At 48.7% G+C, this 24,985-nt stretch overlaps 1 protein-coding gene across 24 annotated transcripts in view; it reads right to left on the reverse strand.

Moving 5' to 3' along the window:
- Positions 1-24,985, reverse strand: part of POF1B (POF1B actin binding protein) — a 114,240-nt gene that overhangs the window by 39,287 nt on the left and 49,968 nt on the right. For 5 of the 24 annotated variants that reach the window (XR_016308821.1, XM_089664111.1, XM_089664118.1 and 2 more), the window contains 7 exons: positions 23,939-24,010; positions 21,942-22,013; positions 20,423-20,491; positions 19,618-19,668; positions 16,779-16,829; positions 8,673-8,756; positions 873-1,016 (listed from right to left, as the gene is read on the reverse strand). Coding sequence is in view for 23 of the 24 variants with exons in the window: in XM_089664111.1 (XP_089520237.1) it covers positions 873-1,016; positions 8,673-8,756; positions 16,779-16,829; positions 19,618-19,668; positions 20,423-20,491; positions 21,942-22,013; positions 23,939-24,010 (543 nt within the window). In the remaining variant the exon portion in view is untranslated. Of the gene's footprint in view, positions 1-872; positions 1,017-8,672; positions 8,757-16,778; positions 16,830-19,617; positions 19,669-20,422; positions 20,495-21,941; positions 22,014-23,938; positions 24,011-24,985 lie in introns of all 24 variants that reach the window. The other 19 variants (XM_089664123.1, XM_089664121.1, XM_089664130.1 and 16 more) reach the window with 11 other exon arrangements.

Raw genomic sequence — 24,985 nt, forward strand, 5'->3', positions numbered from 1 at the left:
AGTCTCTGGTCATCTCCTGTACTATGTCTGCAGTCTCTGGTCATCTCCTGTACTGTGTCCGCAGTCTCTGGTCATCTCCTGTACTGTCCGCAGTCTCTGGTCATCTCCTGTACTATGTCTGCAGTCTCTGGTCATCTCCTGTACTATGTCTGCAGTCTCTGACCATCTCCTGTACTATGTCTGCAGTCTCTGGTCATCTCCTGTACTATGTCTGCAGTCTCTGACCGTCTCCTGTACTATGTCTGCAGTCTCTGACCGTCTCCTGTATCACGTGTGCAGTCTCTGACCGTCTCCTGTATCACGTGTGCAGTCTCTGACCGTCTCCTGTATCATGTGTGCAGTCTCTGACCATCTCCTGTATCATGTGTGCAGTCTCTGACCGTCTCCTGTATCATGTCTGCAGTCTCTGACCATCTCCTGTACTATGTCTGCAGTCTCTGACCGTCTCCTGTATCATGTCTGCAGTCTCTGACCGTCTCCTGTATCATGTCTGCAGTCTCTGACCGTCTCCTGTACTATGTCTGCAGTCTCTGACCGTCTCCTGTATCATGTCTGCAGTCTCTGACCATCTCCTGTACTATGTCTGCAGTCTCTGACCGTCTCCTGTACTATGTCTGCAGTCTCTGACCGTCTCCTGTACTATGTCTGCAGTCTCTGACCGTCTCCTGTATCATGTCTGCAGTCTCTGACCATCTCCTGTACTATGTCTGCAGTCTCTGACCGTCTCCTGTACTATGTCTGCAGTCTCTGACCGTCTCCTGTAGTCTGTTCTAGAAAGCATTATGACCAGCTCTGATCTCGGTGGACTGCAGGTCTGGTAGTTTATGACCCAGAAGGTCTCTGGGAGGGGAGGAGGGGGACTCTGCACTCACCCCTGTAGATTGGACGGATTGGATGGATTGGACGGATTGGACAGATTGGACGGATTGGGTCTTGCTCTGATTATTCTGCTCGATGACTTGTTCATTAATGGAGGATGACGCGCTGCTCCCCCGCACTACCTGCACCTGTCTGTCCTGTATGAAAGAAACAGAAAAGTCCCAATTATCCCCAAAGACACTCCCACTGCGCAGAGTCCGGTCTCTGCACCATTCACACTCTCAGCCGGTTCACAGACAAGTCCCTGGAGGGAGAGAGAGGGACCGCCGCGCTGCACAGCCAAGAGAGAGAAACCACCTGAAGACAGAATCCCAACTAACAATCAGGATATTTTACAGACAAAAGAGGAGAGCAGAGAGCAGAGAGCAGAGATCGGGGAATAGAAACGGAATACAGACATTTATGGCGAATCGATGACAAGACTTCACATTAGATTTCACTCCTCATTCATAGTAATAGTATCATTGTGTATGAAATTCTCCTATAATCAATTGTCAAATATAAACAAAATATCTTTTTTACTCTCATTTTAAAAAGCTTTAAAGAAAGAAAGAAAAAAATATATATAATAATTTTACATAGATATATAGATTGTTATTTCATGAAAGATTTTTAAAAAGAGTAAAAAATAAATATTCTGTACAGTATAAACGTGTGTATGTATATATATATATATATATATATACACACATACATACATACACATATCTACATATATATATACACACACATACATATCTATATATATACACACACATACATACACATACATACATACACACACATACATACACACACATACATACACACACATACATATCTATATATATACACACACATACATATCTACATATATACACACACATACATACACATACATACATACACACACATACATACACACACATACATACACACACATACATATCTATATATATACACACACATACATACACATACATACATACACACACATACATACACATACATATCTATATATATACACAGTGAAGGAAATGCATATTTGCTCCCCCCCGATGGTGAATGTTCCCCCCTCACACAGAACTGATCGGTCTAACAATGGAATGTTCGCCCCTCACACAGAAATGATCGGTCTAACAATGGAATGTTCGCCCCTCACACAGAAATGATCGGTCTAACAATGGAATGTTCGCCCCTCACACAGAAACGATCGGTCTAACAATGGAATGTTCGCCCCTCACACAGAAATGATCGGTCTAACTATGGAATGTTCGCCCCTCACACAGAAATGATCGGTCTAACAATGGAATGTTCGCCCCTCACACAGAAATGATCGGTCTAACAATGGAATGTACGTCCCTCACACAGAAACGATCGGTCTAACAATGGAATGTTCTCCCCTCACACAGAAATGATCGGTCTAACAATGGAATGTTCGCCCCTCACACAGAAATGATCGGTCTAACAATGGAATGTTCGGTGTAACACTGAGAGACAGAATACAACAACAAATTCAGCAGAAATGCGTCTAACAAATGATGACTGATCTGCATGTTCATGAGGGAAAGAAGGATTTGATCCCCTTCACAAAACATGACTTAGTACTTGGTGGCCAATCCCTTGTTGGCAATCACAGAGGTCAGACGTTTCCTGGAGTTGGCCTCCAGGTTCGCACACATCTCAGGAGGGATTTTGGCCCACTCCTCTTGGCAGATCCTCTCCAAGTCATTAAGGTTTGGTGGCTGACGTTTGGCAACTCGAACTTTCAGCTCCCTCCACAGATTGTCAATCGGATGAAGGTCTGGAGACTGGCTAGGCCACTCCAGGACCTTAATGTGCTTCTTCTTGAGCCGCTCCTTTGTTGCCTTGGCCGTGTGTTTTGGGTCATTGTCATGCTGGAACACCCATCCACCACCCATTTTCAATGCCCTGGCTGAGGGAAGAAGGTTCTCACCCAAGATTTGAGGGTACATTGCCCCGTCCATCGTCCCTTTGATGCGGTGCAGTTGTCCTGTCCCCTTAGCAGAAGTACACCCCCAAAGCAGAATGTTTCCACCACCATGTTTCACAGTTGGGATTGTACTCTTGGGGTCATAGGCAGCATTCCTCCTCCTCCAAACACAGCGAGTTGAGTTGATGCCAAAGAGCTGGATTTTGGTCTCCTCTGACCACAACACTTCCCACCAGTCCTCCTCTGCATCATTCAGATGTTCAGTGGCAGACTTCAGACGGGCCTGGACATGGGCTTTCTTGAGCAGAGGGACCGTGCGGGCACTGCAGGATTTCAGTCCTTGTCGGCGTAGTGTGTTACCAATTGTTTTCTTGGTGACTGTGGTCCCAGCTGCCTGGAGATCATTGACAAGATCCTCACGTGTAGTTCTGGGATGATTCCTCACTGTTCTCATGATCATTGACACCCCACGAGGTGAGATCTTGCATGGTGCACCAGACCTAGGGAGACTGACACTTGTTTTGTGTTTCTTCCATTTGTGAATGATTGCACCAACTGTTGTCACCTTCTCACCAAGCTGCTTGGCCATAGTTTGGTAGCCCAGTCCAGCCTTGTGTAGGTCTACAATCTTGTCCCTGACATCCTTGGACAGCTCTTTGGTCTTTGCCATGGTGGAGAGTTTGGAATCTGATGGTTTGATGGCTCCTGTGGACAGGTGTCTTTTATACAGGTAACACAATGAGATTAGCAGCACTCCCTTTAAGAGACTGCTTCTAATCTCAGCTTGTTACCTGTATGAGAGACACCTGGGAGCCAGAAATCCTGCTGAATGATAGGGGATCAAATCCTTCTTTCCCTCATGAACATGCAGATCAGTCATCATTTGTTAGACGCATTTCTGCTGAATTTGTTGTTGTATTCTGTCTCTCAGTGTTACACCGAACATTCCATTGTTAGACCGATCGTTTCTGTGTGAGGGGCGAACATTCCATTGTAAGACCGATCGTTTCTGTGTGAGGGGCGAACATTCCATTGTTAGACCGATCGTTTCTGTGTGAGGGGCGAACATTCCATTGTTAGACCGATCGTTTCTGTGTGAGGGGCGAACATTCCATTGTAAGACCGATCGTTTCTGTGTGAGGGGCGAACATTCCATTGTAAGACCGATCGTTTCTGTGTGAGGGGCGAACATTCCATTGTTAGACCGATCGTTTCTGTGTGAGGGGCGAACAATCCATTGTTAGACCGATCGTTTCTGTGTGAGGGGCGAACATTCCATTGTTAGACCGATCGTTTCTGTGTGAGGGGCGAACATTCCATTGTTAGACCGATCGTTTCTGTGTGAGGGGCAAACATTCCATTGTTAGACCGATCGTTTCTGTGTGAGGGGCGAACATTCCATTGTTAGACCGATCGTTTCTGTGTGAGGGGCGAACATTCCATTGTTAGACCGATCGTTTCTGTGTGAGGGGCGAACATTCCATTGTTAGACCGATCATTTCTGTGTGAGGGGCGAACATTCAGCATCAGCCGGGGAGCAAATACGCATTTCCTTCACTGTACACACTATATATATATATATATATATATATATATATAAATATTATATATATATTATATATTATTTATTTCGTTTTTTTAAAGATCTAAAATAAGAGTAAAAAAGTAAAAAGTTATTTTTTACAGTACAAATGTGTATATATATATATAAATAATATAAATAAATAAAAAATGTTGTGTGCATACATATACATACACACACACATAGATGTATACAAACAGTATATATACATACAAATGATAAGGTGGTGCTCATGGGGGCTTGAAAGGTGAACACACAGTTTTAACCAACAAAAGCTTGTTTTCTTTTATCTGTCTTTATTATTATTATTATTATTATGAATATTATTATTATTACTACATTTTATTTTTAGTAGTTTATTAATATAAATTCTAGTGCATTATCATCATTTAAAAAAAAAAAGTGAAGGTGTAGAATCATTTTAATGCAGTATTAGTATTTTTTTTTTTTTTCATTTTAATTTAATTTTTTTTTGTTCTTTTTCTTTTATATCTATTTTTTGTTATTAAATTATTATTAATATTATTATTTATTATTTTATTTTTCTCATTTAATATTTTTCATAGTGTATTACTATGGTCATCGTTACTATAGTTACAAGTTTACGTTATTATAGTTGCTAGTTTATATCATTATAGTTCCAATATATATTTATATACTTTTTAAAAACCGTTTGTTATTTTTTATTTCTTATTTTATTATAAAGGGATAAATAGATCTAGATTTTTTTGTTTTTTATGTCTATATAAATCTTTTTTTTTTTTTGGTCCTTGGACCTGTGAAGATACAATGCAGTGCGGTGGGGAGAACAGAGAAGTAATTATGAATAGATATGACTCATGTGCTGGTACAGGGAGACACTGATATGCGGAATGATGTTGGCAGGAGGTTTGGGAATATTGCTTTGTTTATGTCAATGATAATATTTTCAGAAACAAGTTTCTATCCAAAGATCCAAGGAAGAGATGCAGGAGGCTGCTCCTGACGGCTCCTCGTGTCCCCCGTACTTCTGGTGTCATACGCATCGCTGACTATTATTGGGGGGGATCCCGCCGGATTAGGAAATGTTTTTGGAAAAAGATTATTCTGTGTTGTCCTCATCTGTATTGTTATGTATCCCTCCAATCATTACACTACAAACTTGTTTTACCCCCCCCCCCCCGCCCGCATTTAGTATTAGTGTGATTAGGGTATTGGTGGTGTCAGTGGGAGAAATGGTTCCCCATTGCAGATGTTGGTTAGCAAAGTAGTGTCTCGTATCAATGGGAGGAATAGTACCCCATCATTGGTGTCAGTGGGAGGAATAGTGCCCCATCATTGGTGTCAGTGGGAGGAATAGTGCCCCATCATTGGTGTCAGTGGGAGGAATAGTGCCCCATCATTGGTGTCAGTGGGAGGAATAGTGCCCCATCATTGGTATCAGTGGGAGGAATAGTGCCCCCTCATTGGTGTCAGTGGGAGGAATAGTGCCCCATCATTGGTGTCAGTGGGAGGAATAGTGTCCAAATGGCCAGATAAAGGCAAGTAAAGGGCCGCAATTTGGAGACCTCTGCTGAACGATTGTTTCCTTTATAGACGAATTAAGCCACTCCAACCAGTTGGTCCTGTGCAGGGCTGAGCGCGTCCGGACAGGCGCGGGGCGTGTCTGCGACAATCTGCCACATCATAACCCTGAGAACCAGACGGGAACATCGGCGTCACTTCACACGGCTCCAAAATATGACAGGAAGATCAGATAGTGCCCCGTCATTGGTGTCAGTGGAAGGAATAGTGCCCCATCATTGGTGTCAGTGGGAGGAATAGTGCCCCATCATTGGTGTCAGTGGGAGGAATAGTGCCCCATCATTGGTGTCAGTGGGAGGAATAGTGCCCCATCATTGGTGTCAGTGGGAGGAATAGTGTCCCATCATTGGTGTCAGTGGGAGGAATAGTGCCCCATCATTGGTGTCAGTGGGAGGAATAGTGCCCCATCATTGGTGTCACTGGGAGGAATAGTGCCCCATCATTGGTGTCAGTGGGAGGAATAGTGTCCAAATGGCCTGATAAAGGCAAGTAAAGGGCTGCAGTTTGGAGACCTCTACTTTAGAGGTCGCTAGAGGTTTCTTGAGCAATTTCTACCTCTCAGATATGTGACCTCTGACACCGCTGATCTTTTCAGCTATTCTTCCCACTGACCTCCAATGTAAGGAACATTCTTCCCACTGACCACCAATGTAATGGACATTCTTCCCACTGACCCCCAATGTAAGGGACATTCTTCCCACTGACCCCCAATGTAAGGGACATTCTTCCCACTGACCCCCAATGTAAGGAGCATTCTTCCCACTGACCCCCAATGTAAGGGACATTCTTCCCACTAACCCCCAATGTAAGGGACATTCTTCCCACTGACCCCCAATGTAAGGGACATTCTTCCCACTGACCACCAATGTAAGGGACATTCTTCCCACTGACCTCCAATGTAAGGGACATTCTTCCCACTGACCACCAATGTAAGGGACATTCTTCCCACTGACCCCCAATGTAATGGACATTCTTCCCACTGACCCCCAATGTAAGGGACATTCTTCCTGCTGACCCCAATGTAAGGGACATTCTTCCCACTAATCACCAATGTAAGGGACATTCTTCCCACTGGCCCCCAATGTAAGGGACATTCTTCCCACTGACCCCCAATGTAAGGGGCATTCTTCCCACTGACCCCCAATGTAAGGGACATTCTTCCCACTGACCCCCAATGTAAGGGACATTCTTCGCACTGACCCCCAATGTAAGGAGCATTCTTCGCACTGACCCCCAATGTAAGGGACATTCTTCGCACTGATCACCAATGTAAGGGACATTCTTCACACTGACCACCAATGTAAGGGACATTCTTCCCACTGACCCCCCAATGTAAGGGACATTCTTCCCACTGACCCCCCAATGTAAGGGACATTCTTCCCACTGACCCCCAATGTAAGGGACATTCTTCCCACTGACCCCCAATGTAAGGGACATTCTTCCCACTGACCCCCAATGTAAGGGACATTCTTCCCACTGATCACCAATGTAAGGGACATTCTTCCCTCTGACCACCAATGTAAGGGACATTCTTCGCACTGACCCCAATGTAAGGGACATTCTTCCCACTGACCCCCAATGTAAGGGACATTCTTCCCACTGAGCCCCAATGTAAGGGACATTCTTCCCACTGACCCCCAATGTAAGGGACATTCTTCGCACTGACCCCAATGTAAGGGACATTCCTCCCACTGATCACCAATGTAAGGGACATTCTTCCCACTGACCCCCAATGTAAGGGACATTCTTCCCACTGACCCCCAATGTAAGGGACATTCCTCCCACTGATCACCAATGTAAGGGACATTCTTCCCACTGATCACCAATGTAAGGGACATTCTTCCCACTGACCACTAATGTAAAGAGCATTCTTCTCACTGACCACCAATGTAAGGGACATTCTTCCCACTGACCACCAATGTAAGGGACATTCTTCCCACTGACCACCAATGTAAGGGACATTCTTCCCACTGACCACCAATGTAAGGGACATTCTTCCCACTGACCACCAATGTAAGGGACATTCTTCCCACTGACCACCAGCAGTGAGCTGTAGATATAGCAACTGTTGGCAGGGGTTCCCCGAGACCAGAAAGTTACTTTAAGGATTTCTTCAGGTAGAAAGTTTGAGGAAGACTGGTCTTTACCATGCAGTGGCCAGCAGGGAGCAACATGCTCGTCTAAGGGGACGCCTGGGGTGTGTTCTTTTACTTCTCACTCGTCATCACTTACCCTCTCTGCTCTTGGTTCATATGAGTGGGAGGCTACAAAATTGAGAAATGAATTAAACTGAAGAAGTCCTGACAGGCATCGGTATGTAATTGTTTTCTGGCTTTTGGTATGTTTTCACGATTTTTGAGCTGGCATACATTGTTACTTTGTTTTTTCAAATGGTAGAGTTCAGCCCCTCAAACACAATGACTTCTGTAAATAATGCGTCCTTGGAATAAACTCATATTTGGATTTGAACATTACGGTGTCACTCGAATTCCAGACTCACAATGGAGAATCTCTCATGACTCAGATTGTAGGACACATCAGGACCGACGTTGGTGGATCTTCATTGTTTGATCCCTATTGATGCTACATTGCATTCTACTTGTGGCGTTCTTTTTATGTAGTCCCAGTGGGCAGTCTGTATGGGTGGAAGGAGCAATAGCAGCGGCCCCGTAGTTTATAATGAGCACCAATTGGAACCAAGATGGCCGAACTTACCGTCGGAGCATTGTCCAGCCTCGTGTAGGTCTTCTCGTAGATGACGCTGTTTGCCGGCATGTAATTGACTCCCTTCAGGTAGGACTGTGAAGAGAAACAAAATTGAGATGTCCAAGAAAAGTCAGGACTGGGCATGGTCTGACAAGATCTCTATGAATTATAGGTGGAGCAATGGCACACAGCGGGGAAAATAAGTATTTGATCCCCCGCAGATTGTGTACGTTTGCCCACTTACAAAGAAATGAGGGGTCTACAATTTTTATCATAGGGGAATTTTAAATGATAGAGACAGAATATCAACCAAAAATCCAGAAGAAAACACGATACAAATGTTATAAATGGAGTTGTAGTTCAGTGAGTAAAATAAGTATTTGATCCCCTACCAACCAGCAATGATTCTGGCTCCCACAGACTGGCTATGTGCTCATGTGGTACACAGATCAGTCCTGTCCATGTAAGAAGGTGCTCCTAACGTCAACTCGTTGTGTGTATAAAAGACACCTGTCCACACAATCTCTTTCTTCCATCCAAACCTCTCCACCATGGACAAGACCAAAGAGCTGTCAAAGGACGTCAGGGACAAGACTATAGACCCGCACAAGGCTGGAGTGGGCTACAAGACCATCAGCCAGAAGCTTGGTGAGAAGGAGACAACCATTGGAACGATTATTCACAAATGGAAGAAATACAAAACAACCATCAATCGCCCTCGGTCTGGAGCTCCATGCGAGGTTTCGCCTCATGGGGTAAGGGTGACCATGAGAAAAGTGAGGGATCAGCCCAGAAGTACACGGGAGGAGCTTGTGAAGGATCTCAAGGCAGTTGGGACCACAGTCACCAAACCAACCATTGGTAACACAATACGCCGCCATGGAATTGACATCCTGCAGTGCCCGCAAGATCCCCCTCCTCAAAAAGGCACATGCCCAGGCCCGTCTGAAGTTTGCCAATGAACATCTAAATGATGCAGAGAAGGATTGGGAGAAAGTGCTGTGGTCAGATGAGAACAAAATTGAGCTTTTTGGCATTAACTCAACTTTCCGTGTTTGGAGGAAGAAAAATGTTGACTATGACCCTAAGAACACCATCACTACAGTCAAGCTCGGAGGTGGAAACATTATGCTTTAGGGCTGTTTCTCTGCTAAAGGTACAGGCCGACTTTGCCGCATTGAAGGGCAAATGGACAGGGCCATGTATTGTAAAATCTAGGATGAGAACCTTCTTCCCCAGAACACTGAAGATGGTTCATTGATGGGTGTTCCAGCATGACAATGACCCAAAACACACGGTTGAGGCAACAAAGGAGTGGCTCAAGAAGAAGCACATGAAGGTCATGCAGTGGCCTAGCCAGTCTCCAGACCTGAATCCTATAGAAAATGTACGGAGGGAGCTGAAAGTTCGAGTTGCCAAGAGACCGCCAAGAAACCTGAAGGATTTAGAGAAGTTCTGTAAAGAAGGTGGACCAAAATGCCTCCTAAGATGTGTGCAAACCTGGGAACCAACTTCAAGGAACGTCTCACCTCTGTGCTCACCAACAAGGGTTCCTCCACCAACTACAAGAAACGTCTTCCCTCTGTGCTCACCAACAAGGGTTCCTCCACCAACTACAAGGAACACCTCACCTCTGTGCTCGCCAACAAGGGTTCCTCCACCAACTACAAGAAACGTCTCACCTCTGTGCTCGCCAACAAGGGTTCCTCCACCAACTACAAGGAATGCCTCACCTCTGTGCTCGCCAATAAGGGTTCCTCCACCAACTACAAGAAACGTCTCACCTCTGTGCTCGCCAACAAGGGTTCCTCCACCAACTACAAGGAATGCCTCACCTCTGTGCTCGCCAACAAGGGTTCCTCCACCAACTACAAGAAACGTCTCACCTCTGTGCTCGCCAACAAGGATTCCTCCACCAACTACAAGAAACGTTTCACCTCTTTGATCGCCAACAAGGGTTCCTCCACCAACTACAAGGAACGTCTCACCTTTGTGCTCGCCAACAAGGGTTCCTCCACCAACTACAAGGAACGTCTCACCTCTGTGCTCGCCAACAAGGGTTCCTCCACCAACTACAAGGAACGTCTCACCTCTGTGCTCGCCAACAAGGGTTCCTCCAACTACAAGAAACGTCTTACCTCTGTGCTCGCCAACAAGGGTTCCTCCACCAACTACAAGAAACGTCTTACCTCTGTGCTCGCCAACAAGGGTTCCTCCACCAACTACAAGGAAATTCTCACCTCTGTGCTCGCCAACAAGGGTTCCTCCACCAACTACAAGAAACGTCTCACCTCTGTGCTCGCCAACAAGGGTTCCTCCACCAACTACAAGAAACGTCTCACCTCTGTGCTCGCCAACAAGGGTTCCTCCACCAACTACAAGGAACGTCTCACCTCTGTGCTCGCCAACAAGGGTTCCTCCACCAACTACAAGAAACGTCTCACCTCTGTGCTCACCAACAAGGGTTCCTCCACCAACTACAAGGAACGATTCACCTCTGTGCTCGCCAACAAGGGTTCCTCCACCAACTACAAGAAACGTCTCACCTCTGTGCTCGCCAACAAGGCTTCCTCCACCAACTACAAGGAACGTCTCACCTCTGTGCTCGCCAACAAGGGTTCCTTCACTAACTACAAGAAACGTCTCACCTCTGTGCTCCCCAACAAGGGTTCCTCCACCAACTACAATGAATGTCTCACCTCTGTGCTCGCCAACAAGGGTTCCTCCACCAACTACAATGAACGTCTCACCTCTGTGCTCGCCAACAAGGGTTCCTCCACCAACTACAAGGAACGTCTCACCTCTGTGCTCGCCAACAAGGGTTCCTCCACCAACTACAAGAAACGTCTCACCTCTGTGCTCGCCAACAAGGGTTCCTCCACCAACTACAAGAAACGTCTCACCTCTGTGCTCGCCAACAAGGGTTCCTCCACCAACTACAAGGAACGTCTCACCTCTGTGCTCGCCAACAAGGGTTCCTCCACCAACTACAAGAAACGTCTCACCTCTGTGCTCACCAACAAGGGTTCCTCCACCAACTACAAGGAACGATTCACCTCTGTGCTCGCCAACAAGGGTTCCTCCACCAACTACAAGAAACGTCTCACCTCTGTGCTCGCCAACAAGGCTTCCTCCACCAACTACAAGGAACGTCTCACCTCTGTGCTCGCCAACAAGGGTTCCTTCACTAACTACAAGAAACGTCTCACCTCTGTGCTCCCCAACAAGGGTTCCTCCACCAACTACAATGAATGTCTCACCTCTGTGCTCGCCAACAAGGGTTCCTCCACCAACTACAATGAACGTCTCACCTCTGTGCTCGCCAACAAGGGTTCCTCCACCAACTACAATGAACGTCTCACCTCTGTGCTCGCCAACAAGGGTTCCTCCACCAACTACAAGAAACGTCTTACCTCTGTGCTCGCCAACAAGGGTTCCTCCACCAACTACAAGAAACGTCTCACCTCTGTGCTCGCCAACAAGGGTTCCTCCACCAACTACAAGAAACGTCTCACCTCTGTGCTCGCCAACAAGGGTTCCTCCACCAACTACAAGGAACGTCTCACCTCTGTGCTCGCCAACAAGGGTTCCTCCACCAACTACAAGGAACGTCTCACCTCTGTGCTCGCCAACAAGGGTTCCTCCACCAACTACAAGGAACGTCTCAGCTCTGTGCTCGCCAACAAGGGTTCCTCCACCAACTACAAGAAACGTCTCACCTCTGTGCTCGCCAACAAGGGTTCCTCCACCAACTACAAGAAACGTCTCAACTCTGTGCTCGCCAACAAGGGTTCCTCCACCAACTACAAGAAACGTCTCACCTCTGTGCTCGCCAACAAGGGTTCCTCCACCAACTAAAGGAAACATCTCACCTCTGTGCTCGCCAACAAGGGTTCCTCCACCAACTACAAGGAACGTCTCACCTCTGTGCTCGCCAACAAGGCTTCCTCCACCAACTACAAGGAACGCCTCACCTCTGTGCTCACCAACAAGGGTTCCTCCACCAACTACAAGAAACGTCTCACCTCTGTGATCGCCAACAAGGGTTCCTCCACCAACTACAAGGAACGTCTCAACTCTGTGCTCGCCAACAAGGGTTCTTCCACCAACTACAAGGAACGCCTCACCTCTGTGCTCGCCAACAAGGGTTCCTCCACCAACTACAAGGAATGTTTCACCTCTGTGCTCGCCAACAAGGGTTCCTCCACCAACTACAAGGAAATTCTCACCTCTGTGCTTGCCAACAAGGGTTCCTCCACCAACTACAAGGAACGTCTCACCTCTGTGCTCGCCAACAAGGGTTCCTCCACCAACTACAAGAAACGTTTCACCTCTGTGCTCGCCAACAAGGGTTCCTCCACCAACTACAAGCAACGTCTCACCTCTGTGCTCGCCAACAAGGGTTCCTCCACCAACTACAAGAAACGTCTCACCTCTGTGCTCGCCAACAAGGTTTCCTCCACCAACTACAAGGAACGTCTCACCTCTGTGCTCGCCAACAGGGGTTCCTCCACCAACTACAAGGAACGTCTCACCTCTGTGCTCGCCAACAAGGGTTCCTGCACCAACTACAAGGAACGTCTCACCTCTGTGCTCGCCAACAAGGGTTCCTCCACCAACTACAAGAAACGTCTCACCTCTGTGCTCGCCAACAAGGGTTCCTCCACCAACTACAAGGAACGTCTCACCTCTGTGCTCGCCAACAAGGGTTCCTCCACCAACTACAAGGAACGTCTCACCTCTGCTCGCCAACAAGGGTTCCTCCACCAACTACAAGAAACGTCTCACCTCTGTGCTCGCCAACAAGGGTTCCTCCACCAACTACAGGAAACGTCTCACCTCTGTGCTCGCCAACAAGGGTTCCTCCACCAACTACAAGAAACGTCTCACCTCTGTGCTCGCCAACAAGGGTTCCTCCACCAACTACAGGAAACGTCTCACCTCTGTGCTCGCCAACAAGGGTTCCTCCACCAACTACAGGAAACGTCTCACCTCTGTGCTCGCCAACAAGGGTTCCTCCACCAACTACAGGAAACGTCTCACCTCTGTGCTCACCAACAAGGGTTCCTCCACCAACTACAAGAAACGTCTCACCTCTGTGCTCGCCAACAAGGGTTCCTCCACCAACTACAAGGAACGTCTCAACTCTGTGCTCGCCAACAAGGGTTCTTCCACCAACTACAAGGAACGCCTCACCTCTGTGCTCGCCAACAAGGGTTCCTCCACCAACTACAAGGAATGTTTCACCTCTGTGCTCGCCAACAAGGGTTCCTCCACCAACTACAAGGAAATTCTCACCTCTGTGCTTGCCAACAAGGGTTCCTCCACCAACTACAAGGAACGTCTCACCTCTGTGCTCGCCAACAAGGGTTCCTCCACCAACTACAAGAAACGTTTCACCTCTGTGCTCGCCAACAAGGGTTCCTCCACCAACTACAAGCAACGTCTCACCTCTGTGCTCGCCAACAAGGGTTCCTCCACCAACTACAAGAAACGTCTCACCTCTGTGCTCGCCAACAAGGTTTCCTCCACCAACTACAAGGAACGTCTCACCTCTGTGCTCGCCAACAGGGGTTCCTCCACCAACTACAAGGAACGTCTCACCTCTGTGCTCGCCAACAAGGGTTCCTGCACCAACTACAAGGAACGTCTCACCTCTGTGCTCGCCAACAAGGGTTCCTCCACCAACTACAAGAAACGTCTCACCTCTGTGCTCGCCAACAAGGGTTCCTCCACCAACTACAAGGAACGTCTCACCTCTGTGCTCGCCAACAAGGGTTCCTCCACCAACTACAAGGAACGTCTCACCTCTGCTCGCCAACAAGGGTTCCTCCACCAACTACAAGAAACGTCTCACCTCTGTGCTCGCCAACAAGGGTTCCTCCACCAACTACAGGAAACGTCTCACCTCTGTGCTCGCCAACAAGGGTTCCTCCACCAACTACAAGAAACATCTCACCTCTGTGCTCGCCAACAAGGCTTTCTCCACCAACTACAAGGAACGTCTCACCTCTGTGCTCGCCAACAAGGGTTCCTCCACCAACTACAAGAAACGTCTCACCTCTGTGCTTGGCAACAAGGGTTCTTCCACCAACTACAAGGAACGCCTCACCTCTGTGCTCGCCAACAAGGGTTCCTCCACCAACTACAAGGAACGTCTCACCTCTGTGCTCGCCAACAAGGGTTCCTCCACCAACTACAATGAACGTCTCACCTCTGTGCTCGCCAACAAGGGTTCCTCCACCAACTACAAGGAACGTTTCACCTCTGTGCTCGCCAACAAGGGTTCCTCCACCAACTACAAGAAACGTCTCACCTCTGTGCTCACCAACAAGGGTTCCTCCACCAACTATAAGGAACGTCTCACCTCTGTGCTCGCCAACAAGGGTTCCTCCACCAACTACAAGGAACGATTCACCTCTGTGCTCGCCAACAAGGGTTCCTCCACCAACTACAAGGAACGTCTCACCTCTGTGCTCACCAACAAGGGTTCCTCCACCAACTACAAGGAACGTCTCACCTCTGTGCTCGCCAACAAGGGTTCCTCCACCAACTACAAGGAACGTCTCACCTCTGTGCTCACCAACAAGGGTTCCTCCACCAAGTACTAAGTCATGTGTTGCTTGGGGATCAAATACTTATTTTACTCACTGACCTGAAACTCCATTTATAACATTTGTATTGTGTTTTTTTCTGGATTTTTGGTTGATATTTTATCTCTACCATTTAAAATTCCTTTATGATAAAAACGATAGACCCCTCATTTCTGTGTAAATGTGAAAATGTACAAAATCTGCAGGAGATTAAATCATTATGTTCCCCGCTGTATAGCGACACCTGTGGTCATTATGCTGCATTGTTCAGAAGTCACTCATTTTCAGCACAATGACGTCACTGCAGTCACCCAGCTGGAGATCAGAAGATTGTACTGGGGGGGAGGATATGGAGGGGAGGGGGGGGGGATTTAGGGTTTGGGTAGGGAAGAGAATTTGTGCTAGACGGGGGACCTTGGGGTGGGGAGAGTATTTGTGCTGGGGGGGGGGGGGTAATTTGTGCTATGAGGGTGATGGGGTAAAATTTGAGCTAAAAGGGTGGATTTAGAGGGGGGAGGGTTGTGCCATGAGGAGGATTGGGGGTAGGGAATTGGTAATAGGAGGGGTGATTTTTTTTGGGGGGGTAAAGGTCTGTGCTTGAAGGAGGGAATTGGAGGGGGGAGAGAGAAGATTTGAGCTGGGTGGGAGGGGGTACAGATTTAAGTTGAAATGGCCCTACCACCCTCTGGAGATCAGAAGAGTGTGCTATGAGTAGAATTTGGAGGGGGGAGGGGGGATAGAGGGATTATATCATGAGGGTGGGGAGGGGGGTTGTGCTAGGAGGGGGAGGAAATTGGTGCTAGGAGGGGGGGGATTGTACCATGAGGGGGGATTGGAAGGGGGGGGGGTGTTTGTACTAGGAGGGGGATTGAGGGGGAGGGAACTGGTGTTAGCAGGGGGGGATTGTACCATGAGGGGGAATGAATTGGTGCTAAGAGGGGGGATTGGACCATGAGGGGGGAATGTGGGGGGGTGTTTGTGCTAGGAGGGGGTTTGAGGGGGAGGAAATTGGTGCTAAGAGGGGGGATTGTACCATGAGGGGGAAATGGAGGGGGGGTGTTTGTGCTGGGAGGGGGTTTGAAGGGGAGGGAATTGGGGCTAGAAGGGGGGATTTGGGGGGGGATTGGACCATGAGGGGGGAATGTGGGGGGGTGTTTGTGCTAGGAGGGGGATTGAAGATGAGGGAATTGGTGCTAGAAGGGGGGATTTGGGGGGGGGGGATTGTACCATGAGGGGGGAATGGAGGGGGGGGGGGTGTTTGTGCTACAAGGGGGATTCTTGCCGGGACATGATGCTCACACATTGTGGGAGGGGAGAGGGAGCACAGTCTGATGACACATATTAGCAGTGCTCCTCCTAGTGACTGTAGGATCACATCTAAGCATTGTATGTCATTCCCGGTTTTCTTTCTCCGGATTTTAGGCTTTGTTGGTAAAAGGTTTTCTGGGTAACAGACCCTGTACCTGTATATTACGGAGCGCGCTTATATGTCATGTGACAGGCGGAGCCGCGTTCAACGCACCTGGTCAGGATTCTGCACAATGTACCTCCGAACCGTCTCCGTCTGAACATCCTGAGGAAATATACATCAATAATTATCAGGAATCTGTAACAATGTATCCATCTCTACAAATCTGTGTTAAGTGAGAAGAAACGGAAAATTCTCTGTACAGCGCTGCGGTATATGTCAGAGCTATATACATGTATAATAATAGTGTGTGACTGTGGGGGAGGGGACATTAGAGTGTAAGCTCCTCTGGTACAGAGACTGATGGGACTGTGGGGGGAGGGGACATTAGAGTGTAAGCTCCTCTGGTACAGAGACTGATGTGACTGTGGGGGAGGGGACATTAGAGTGTAAGCTCCTCTGGTACAGAGACTGATGTGACTGTGGGGGAGGGGACATTAGAGTGTCAGCTCTGTGGTGCAGAAGATACAATAATCCTTTGATGCAGACACACCTGCCTCCTCCAGCTCCCGGATTAGATGCATCTCATGTCCTTGAACCTCTCCCATATTTTTTGGCAACGCTAATAAAACTCGGAGTTGGGATAAGACGGCAATTAAATGAATCTGTGAGGAAGGGAAGGATCTTCACTGATGGAACATTGCCGGGATTCCTGCACAGCGGGGGTGTCAGAGGTGGATGTGGGGTGTCAGAGGGGGAGGTTGGGTGTGATCATTCCTGACACTCCTCATCCCAGAATCCTGCTAAGAGGGTTCTTGTGTCTGATTGTTCCTGCGGAGGACACGGCTAACCTTGGCAGTTCATACCACAGTGGTGGGAGTCTCCAAGCTTCCGGAATACTCCTCACTGCATGCAAAGATTTTCTGCGTAATTAATATTTTAAAAAAAAGGTTCCGTACACCCGCTGTGCCTATTATGAGGGGTTTCCACCATCCCTGTGCTGAGTTGTGGGGTCTGTACACCCGCTGTGCCCATTATGAGGGGTTCCCACCATCCCAGTGCTGAAGTTCCCGGGTCTGTACACCCGCTGTGCCCATCATGAAGGGTTCCCACCATCCCTGTGCTGAGTTCCCGGGTCTGTACACCCGCTGTGCCCATTATGAGGGGTTCCCACCATCCCCGTGCTGAGTTCCCGGGTCTTTACACCCGCCGTGCCCATTATGAGGGGTTCCCACCATCCCTGTGCTGAAGTTCCTGGGTCTGTACACCCGCTGTGCCCATCATGAAGGGTTCCCACCATCCCTGTGCTGAGTTCCCGGGTCTGTACACCCACTGTGCCCATTATGAGGGGTTCCCACCATCCCTGTGCTGAGTTCCCGGGTCTGTACATCCACTGTGCCCATTATGAGGGGTTCCCACCATCCCTGTGCTGAGTTCCCAGGTCCGTACCCCCGCTGTGCCCATTATGAGGGGTTCCCACGATCCCAGTGCTGAGTTGTGGGGTCGGTACACCCGCTGTGCCCATTAGGAGGGGTTCCCACCATCCCTGTGCTGAGTTTCTGGGTCTGTACGCCCGCTGTGCCCATTAAGAGGGGTTCCCGCCATCCCTGTGCTGAGTTCCCGGGTCTGTACGCCTGCTGTGCCCATTAAGAGGGGTTCCCGCCATCCCTGTGCTGAGTTCCCGGGTCTGTGCCCCCGCTGTGCCCATTATGAGGGGTTCCCGCCATCCCTGTGCTGAGTTCCCGGGTCTGTACCCCCGCTGTGCCCATTATGAGGGGTTCCCGCCATCCCTGTGCTGAGTTCCCGGGTCTGTGCCCCCGCTGTGCCCATTATGAGGGGTTCCCGCCATCCCTGTGCTGAGTTCCCGGGTCTGTACGCCCGCTGTGCCCATTAAGAGGGGTTCCCGCCATCCCTGTGCTGAGTTCCCAGGTCTGTACCCCCGCTGTGCCCATTATGAGGGGTTCCTGCCATCCCTGTGCTGAGTTCCCAGGTCTGTACCCCCGCTGTGCTCATTATGAGGGGTTCCCACCATCCCTGTGCTGAGTTCCCAGGTCTGTACCCCCGCTGTGCCCATTATGAGGGGTTCCCACCATCCCTGTGCTGAGTTCCCAGGTCTGTACCCCCGCTGTGTCCATTATGAGGGGTTCCCACCATCCCTGTGCTGAGTTCCCAGGTCTGTACCCCCGCTGTGCCCATTATGAGGGGTTCCCACCATCCCTGTGCTGAGTTCCCAGGTCTGTACACCCGCTGTGCCCATTAGGAGGTGATCTTTGCACCCTTTTTTAGAAAGTGTTATTTATTTGCACACTAATTGCCCGTTGATCCTGCCAGACATCCAGTGAGCTGTAATATTCTGTGCCCTGTGTGGCATTTTATGTTACATTGTTTCCAGTTCTCTCTGGGTGGTGGTGGGGGGGGGGGGGGGGGTTCTAGATTGGATGAGCACCTTTTGGGGATCTCAACAGAGTCACTTCTCATGTCACCCAGTCGCTGTTCTGGTTATTAAGGCTTCCCAGTGGGGCGGACTGACCATTTGGGCACTGCCCGAGGGCCCGGGGTCAGTGGGGGGCCCCATGAAATGCCCTTGGTACCTTTTTATAGGCTTTTTTGGGTGTGCTTTGAGTTTGGGAAAGGACACAGGGGCCCCATGATCCCCTATTTCCCAGGGCCCCATGAGTTGTCAGTCTGCCCCTGCAGAGGGGTGATTATTATACCAGCATTCTACAGATACGGCATCAGCGCCAGAAGAGCTTACACTTTGTTATAAAGGAGTTAATCATTAATCAATTTTTTTTTTTTTTTTACCTGACATTCACTGAACATTCTCTGCAGGTGAATCTCCCAGGTCCATGTGTTACACATGACCGTCAGAGAATGTTTGGTGAATCTCACATTCACCTCTTTATAGATCTGCCCCTTGGTGTCCCCTCCCCCCCAGTTCCCACCATCCTACCTGTTCGGGATTTTGGACGATGTAGCGTCTGATCGTCCCGCTCTGCATCTCCTGCAACATGAAAACAAGTTCCGGACTTAAAGGGCCCGTTCACACCGGGTGCGGTGCGGGAATGCGGTCAAAATCTCGCATTTCCCGTACCGCATGAAAAAAACCCAAAAAACCGCTTTTCAGTGGCATCTCAGCCAATGTGCGCGCTTTCACGCGCTGAAATGAATGGGCTGCCCTAAAATACGATGCGCCCAAAGAGTCCCTGTCACCAGCTTAGAAAATTGCCAGGTAAAAGGTAAAGAGACATCAAATATGAAATGCGTACTTGCTTTTTTTCTCGATAAATCATTTATAGATCACTTGCACTGTGCTTCAGAACTTGCTGGAAATTTTGACTTCTCCTGAAAGAGTCAGTTGCCTAGCACCGCCCACTCCCTTCTAGGTCTGTTTCTAGGAGAGTCTAATTACTGTCTGTGCTGGCCCAGCTCCCCCACCCTTGCTGTCACCTCCTTTCATAGCCTTTCCACCCCTCCCCCCAACCTTTCTACAAAGTTTTCCATAATCCATATTATCCATAAGAGGTCATATGAGTGACAACTCTGAGTCTGCTGGAGCTGTTGACATCACATCCAAGATGGCGGCACCCAGCAATCTCGGGGGATTTTACATCATATGTATATTATAACTACATGCACATACAATCATAGAGGAAGAATCTTGAGAAAATGACTGTTCTGGTGACAGGTTCTCACTAAGTAGCTGAATCTGGAATATTTTTCACTCCTCAACACAATGCATTGTATCTGCACCGTACCTGCTCCGGATTCTGGACGATGTATCTTCGGATGGTTCCCTGTGTGTACGGCCCGGGAGACTGAACTTCCTGCAGAATAGAAGCATTGCATTAAATAAGATCCTCCCGACGTTCCCTTCAGTCTTGTACAGTTGTAGCGGATCTTCTCCTGTAGCCAATGGATCAATACACAGGACGGGAGCCAATGGATCAATACACAGGACGGGAGCCAATGGATCAATACACAGGACGGGAGCTAATGGATCAATACACAGGACGGGAGCCAATGGATCAATACACAGGACGGGAGCCAATGGATCAATACACAGGACGGGAGCCAATGGATCAATACACAGGACGGGAGCCAATGGATCAATACACAGGATGGGAGCCAATGGATCAATACACAGGACGGGAGCCAATGGATCAATACACAGGACAGGACCAAATGGATCAATACACAGGACGGGAGCCAATGGATCAATACACAGGACGAGACCCAATGGATCAATACACAGGACGAGAGCCAATGGATTAATACACAGGACGGGAGCCAATGGATCAAAACACAGGACGGGAGCCAATGGATCAATAGACAGGATGGGAGCCAATGTATCAATACACAGGACGGGACCCAATGGATCAATACACAGGACGGGACCCAATGGATCAATACACAGGACGGGACCCGATGGATCAATACACAGGATGAGAGCCAATGTATCAATACATAGGACAGGAGTCAATGTATCAATACACAGGACGGGACCCAATGGATCAATACACAGGACAGGACCCAATGGATCAATACACAGGACAGGACCCGATGGATCAATACACAGGACAGGACCCGATGGATCAATACACAGGACGGGACCCAATGGATCAATACACAGGACGGGACCCGATGGATCAATACACAGGACGGGACCCAATGGATCAATACACAGGACGGGACCCGATGGATCAATACACAGGACGGGAGCCAATGGATCAATACACAGGACGGGAGCCAATGGATCAATACACAGGACGGGAGCCAATGGATCAATACACAGGACGGGAGCCAATGGATCAATACACAGGGCAGGACCCAATGGATCAATACACAGGACGGGACCCAATGGATCAATACACAGGACGGGACCCAATGGATCAATACACAGGACGGGAGCCAATGGATCCAAACACAGGATGGGACCAAATGGATCAATACACAGGAAAAGACCCAATGGATCCATACACAGGACGGGACCAAATGGATCAATACACAGGAAGGGACCCAATGGATCCATACACAGGACGAGAACCAATGGATCAATACACAGGAAGGGACCCAATGTATCAATACACAGGAAGGGACCCAATGTATCAATACACAGGAAGGGACCCAATGTATCAATACACAGGACGGGAGCCAATGGATCAATACACAGGATGAGATCTGGAAATGAGGAGATTCCATAGAAGACGTCTCCATCTGAGTATCTGGTTCTGGAATGTTCTCTCGATTCTATTTGTAGATTCTGGAACCCGTTACCTGCTCGTTGTTCTGGACGATGTATCTCCGGACGGTCTCCTGTGTGTACGGCCCGGGAGACTGAACTTCCTGCTGAAAAATAATACATTCATATAGATTGCTGTAAAACAACAATATAAACCATACAAAGAGCCCGCCACAGAAAAGGGATATATTTATTATAGGTGGAGTCTGTGAGCTCAGACAGTTTTTAATTTCTTGTATCCCCCAGCAGCCAGATCTGAAAGCCACAGATTTTATGTATAAATTTTGTTACACAAACTTTTTCTTGTTTCACATTTTTTCTCTTTTAATACATAGGAGGAGAGCCAATGTATCAATACACAGGATGGGAGACAATGGATCAATACACAGGACGGGAGCCAATGTATCAATACACAGGACGGGAGCCAATGTATCAATACACAGGATGGGACCCAATGGATCAATACACAGGACAGGACCTGATGGATCAATACACAGGACGGGAGCCAATGGACCAATACAGAGGACGGGAGCCAATGGATCAATACACAGGACGGGAGCCAATGGATCAATACAAAGGACTGGAGCCAATGGATCAATACACAGGACTGGAGCCAATGGATCAATACACAGGATGGGAGCCAATGGACCAATACACAGGACGGGAGCCAATGGACCAATACACAGGACGGGAGCCAATGGATCAATACACAGGACGGGAGCCAATGGATCAATACACAGGACGGGAGCTAATGGATCAATACAAAGGACTGGAGCCAATGGATCAATACACAGGACTGGAGCCAATGGATCAATACACAGGACAGGAGCCAATGGATCAATACACAGGATGGGAGCCAATGGGTCAATACAAAGGACGGGACCCAATGGATCAATACACAGGACGGGACCCAATGTGTCAATACACAGGACGGGAGCCAATGGATCAATACACAGGACGGGAGCTAATGGATCAATACAAAGGACTGGAGCCAATGGATCAATACACAGGACTGGAGCCAATGGATCAATACACAGGACGGGAGCCAATGGATCAATACACAGGATGGGAGCCAATGGGTCAATACAAAGGACGGGACCCAATGGATCAATACACAGGACGGGACCCAATGTGTCAATACACAGGACGGGAGCCAATGGATCAATACACAGGACGGGAGCTAATGGATCAATACAAAGGACTGGAGCCAATGGATCAATACACAGGACGGGAGCCAATGGATCAATACACAGGACGGGAGCTAATGGATCAATACAAAGGACTGGAGCCAATGGATCAATACACAGGACTGGAGCCAATGGATCAATACACAGGACGGGAGCCAATGGATCAATACACAGGATGGGAGCCAATGGGTCAATACAAAGGACGGGACCCAATGGATCAATACACAGGACAGGACCCAATGTGTCAATACACAGGACGGGAGCCAATGGATCAATACACAGGACGGGAGCTAATGGATCAATACAAAGGACTGGAGCCAATGGATCAATACACAGGACTGGAGCCAATGGATCAATACACAGGACTGGAGCCAATGGATCAATACACAGGACGGGAGCCAATGGATCAATACACAGGATGGGAGCCAATGGGTCAATACAAAGGACGGGACCCAATGGATCAATACACAGGACGGGACCCAATGTGTCAATACACAGGACGGGAGCCAATGGATCAATACACAGGACGGGAGCTAATGGATCAATACAAAGGACTGGAGCCAATGGATCAATACACAGGACTGGAGCCAATGGATCAATACACAGGACGGGAGCCAATGGATCAATACACAGGATGGGAGCCAATGGGTCAATACAAAGGACGGGACCCAATGGATCAATACACAGGACGGAAGCCAATGGATTAATACACAGGACGGGACCCGATGGATCAATACACAGGATGAGATCTGGAAATGAGGAGATTCCATAGAAGACGTCTCCATCCGAGTATCTGGCTCTGGAATGTTTTCTCGGTTCTGTTTGCAGATTCTGGAACCCGTTACCTGTTCATTGTTCTGGACGATGTATCTCCGGACGGTCTCCTGTGTGTACGGCCCGGGAGACTGAACTTCCTGCTGAGACATAATACATTCATATAGATTGCTGAAACAAAGAGCCATCCCGAGTCCGTGAGCTCAGACAGTTTTTATTTCTTGTATCCCCCAACAGCCAGATCTGAAAGCCACAATTCCCACCTCTGATCCCGTCCCCCTGGTACATCCTCCAAACATAAAATAAATATAAAATCCAGCAGGGATGGTGGGAACCCCTCATAATGGGCACAGCGGGTGTACAGACCCGGGAACTCGGCACAGGGAATGTGGTAACCCCTCATAATGGGCACAGCAGGCGTACAGACCCGGGAACTCGGCACAGGGATGGTGGGAACCCCTCATAATGGCCACAGCGGGCGTACAGACCCGGGAACTCAGCACGGGGATGGTGGGAACCCCTCATAATGGCCACAGCGGGCGTACAGACTCGGGAACTCGGCACAGGGATGGTGGGAACCCCTCATAATGGCCACAGCGGGCGTACAGACTCGGGAACTCGGCACAGGGATGGTGGGAACCCCTCATAATGGGCACAGCGGGTGTACAGACCCAGTTGGTTGAGTGAATAAAAAATTACCCGATTCAAATGTGTGGATGAGGGGGGGAATCCTTCCACTGAGTTATTGTATTCTGACAGCAGGGAGGCTTCCCCACCACCAGAAAACACTGACCGGTGCTTCGGGCTATAACCTGCGGCACCGATCGTTCAGGAGAAACCCGACAGGCTGGTTGTAAGCAAGTCGATTTTAATCCGAATGCCTGAATGAAGGTTTGTAACTTTGCCATTGTAACGGAACCGGACCCCGACTGCACTGGGGTATTTCCGTTAGACTCCCGCTTCCCTGTCCGAACACAGATCCACGGACCCCACCGCTGACCATACAAGACGAGACAGCCCCAGACTTGTATTAAAACAGGGGAAATACAACCAGGAACAGGAAACACATCAGCAGGCCGTCCCATCAGCGGGAAGGGCTGCCGGAAACACCCCCCACC

The sequence above is a fragment of the Staurois parvus genome, unplaced genomic scaffold (assembly GCF_062004578.1).
Source record: "Staurois parvus isolate SC_StPar_1 unplaced genomic scaffold, SC_StPar_1.0 ptg001841l, whole genome shotgun sequence".
Lineage (NCBI taxonomy): Eukaryota > Metazoa > Chordata > Amphibia > Anura > Ranidae > Staurois > Staurois parvus.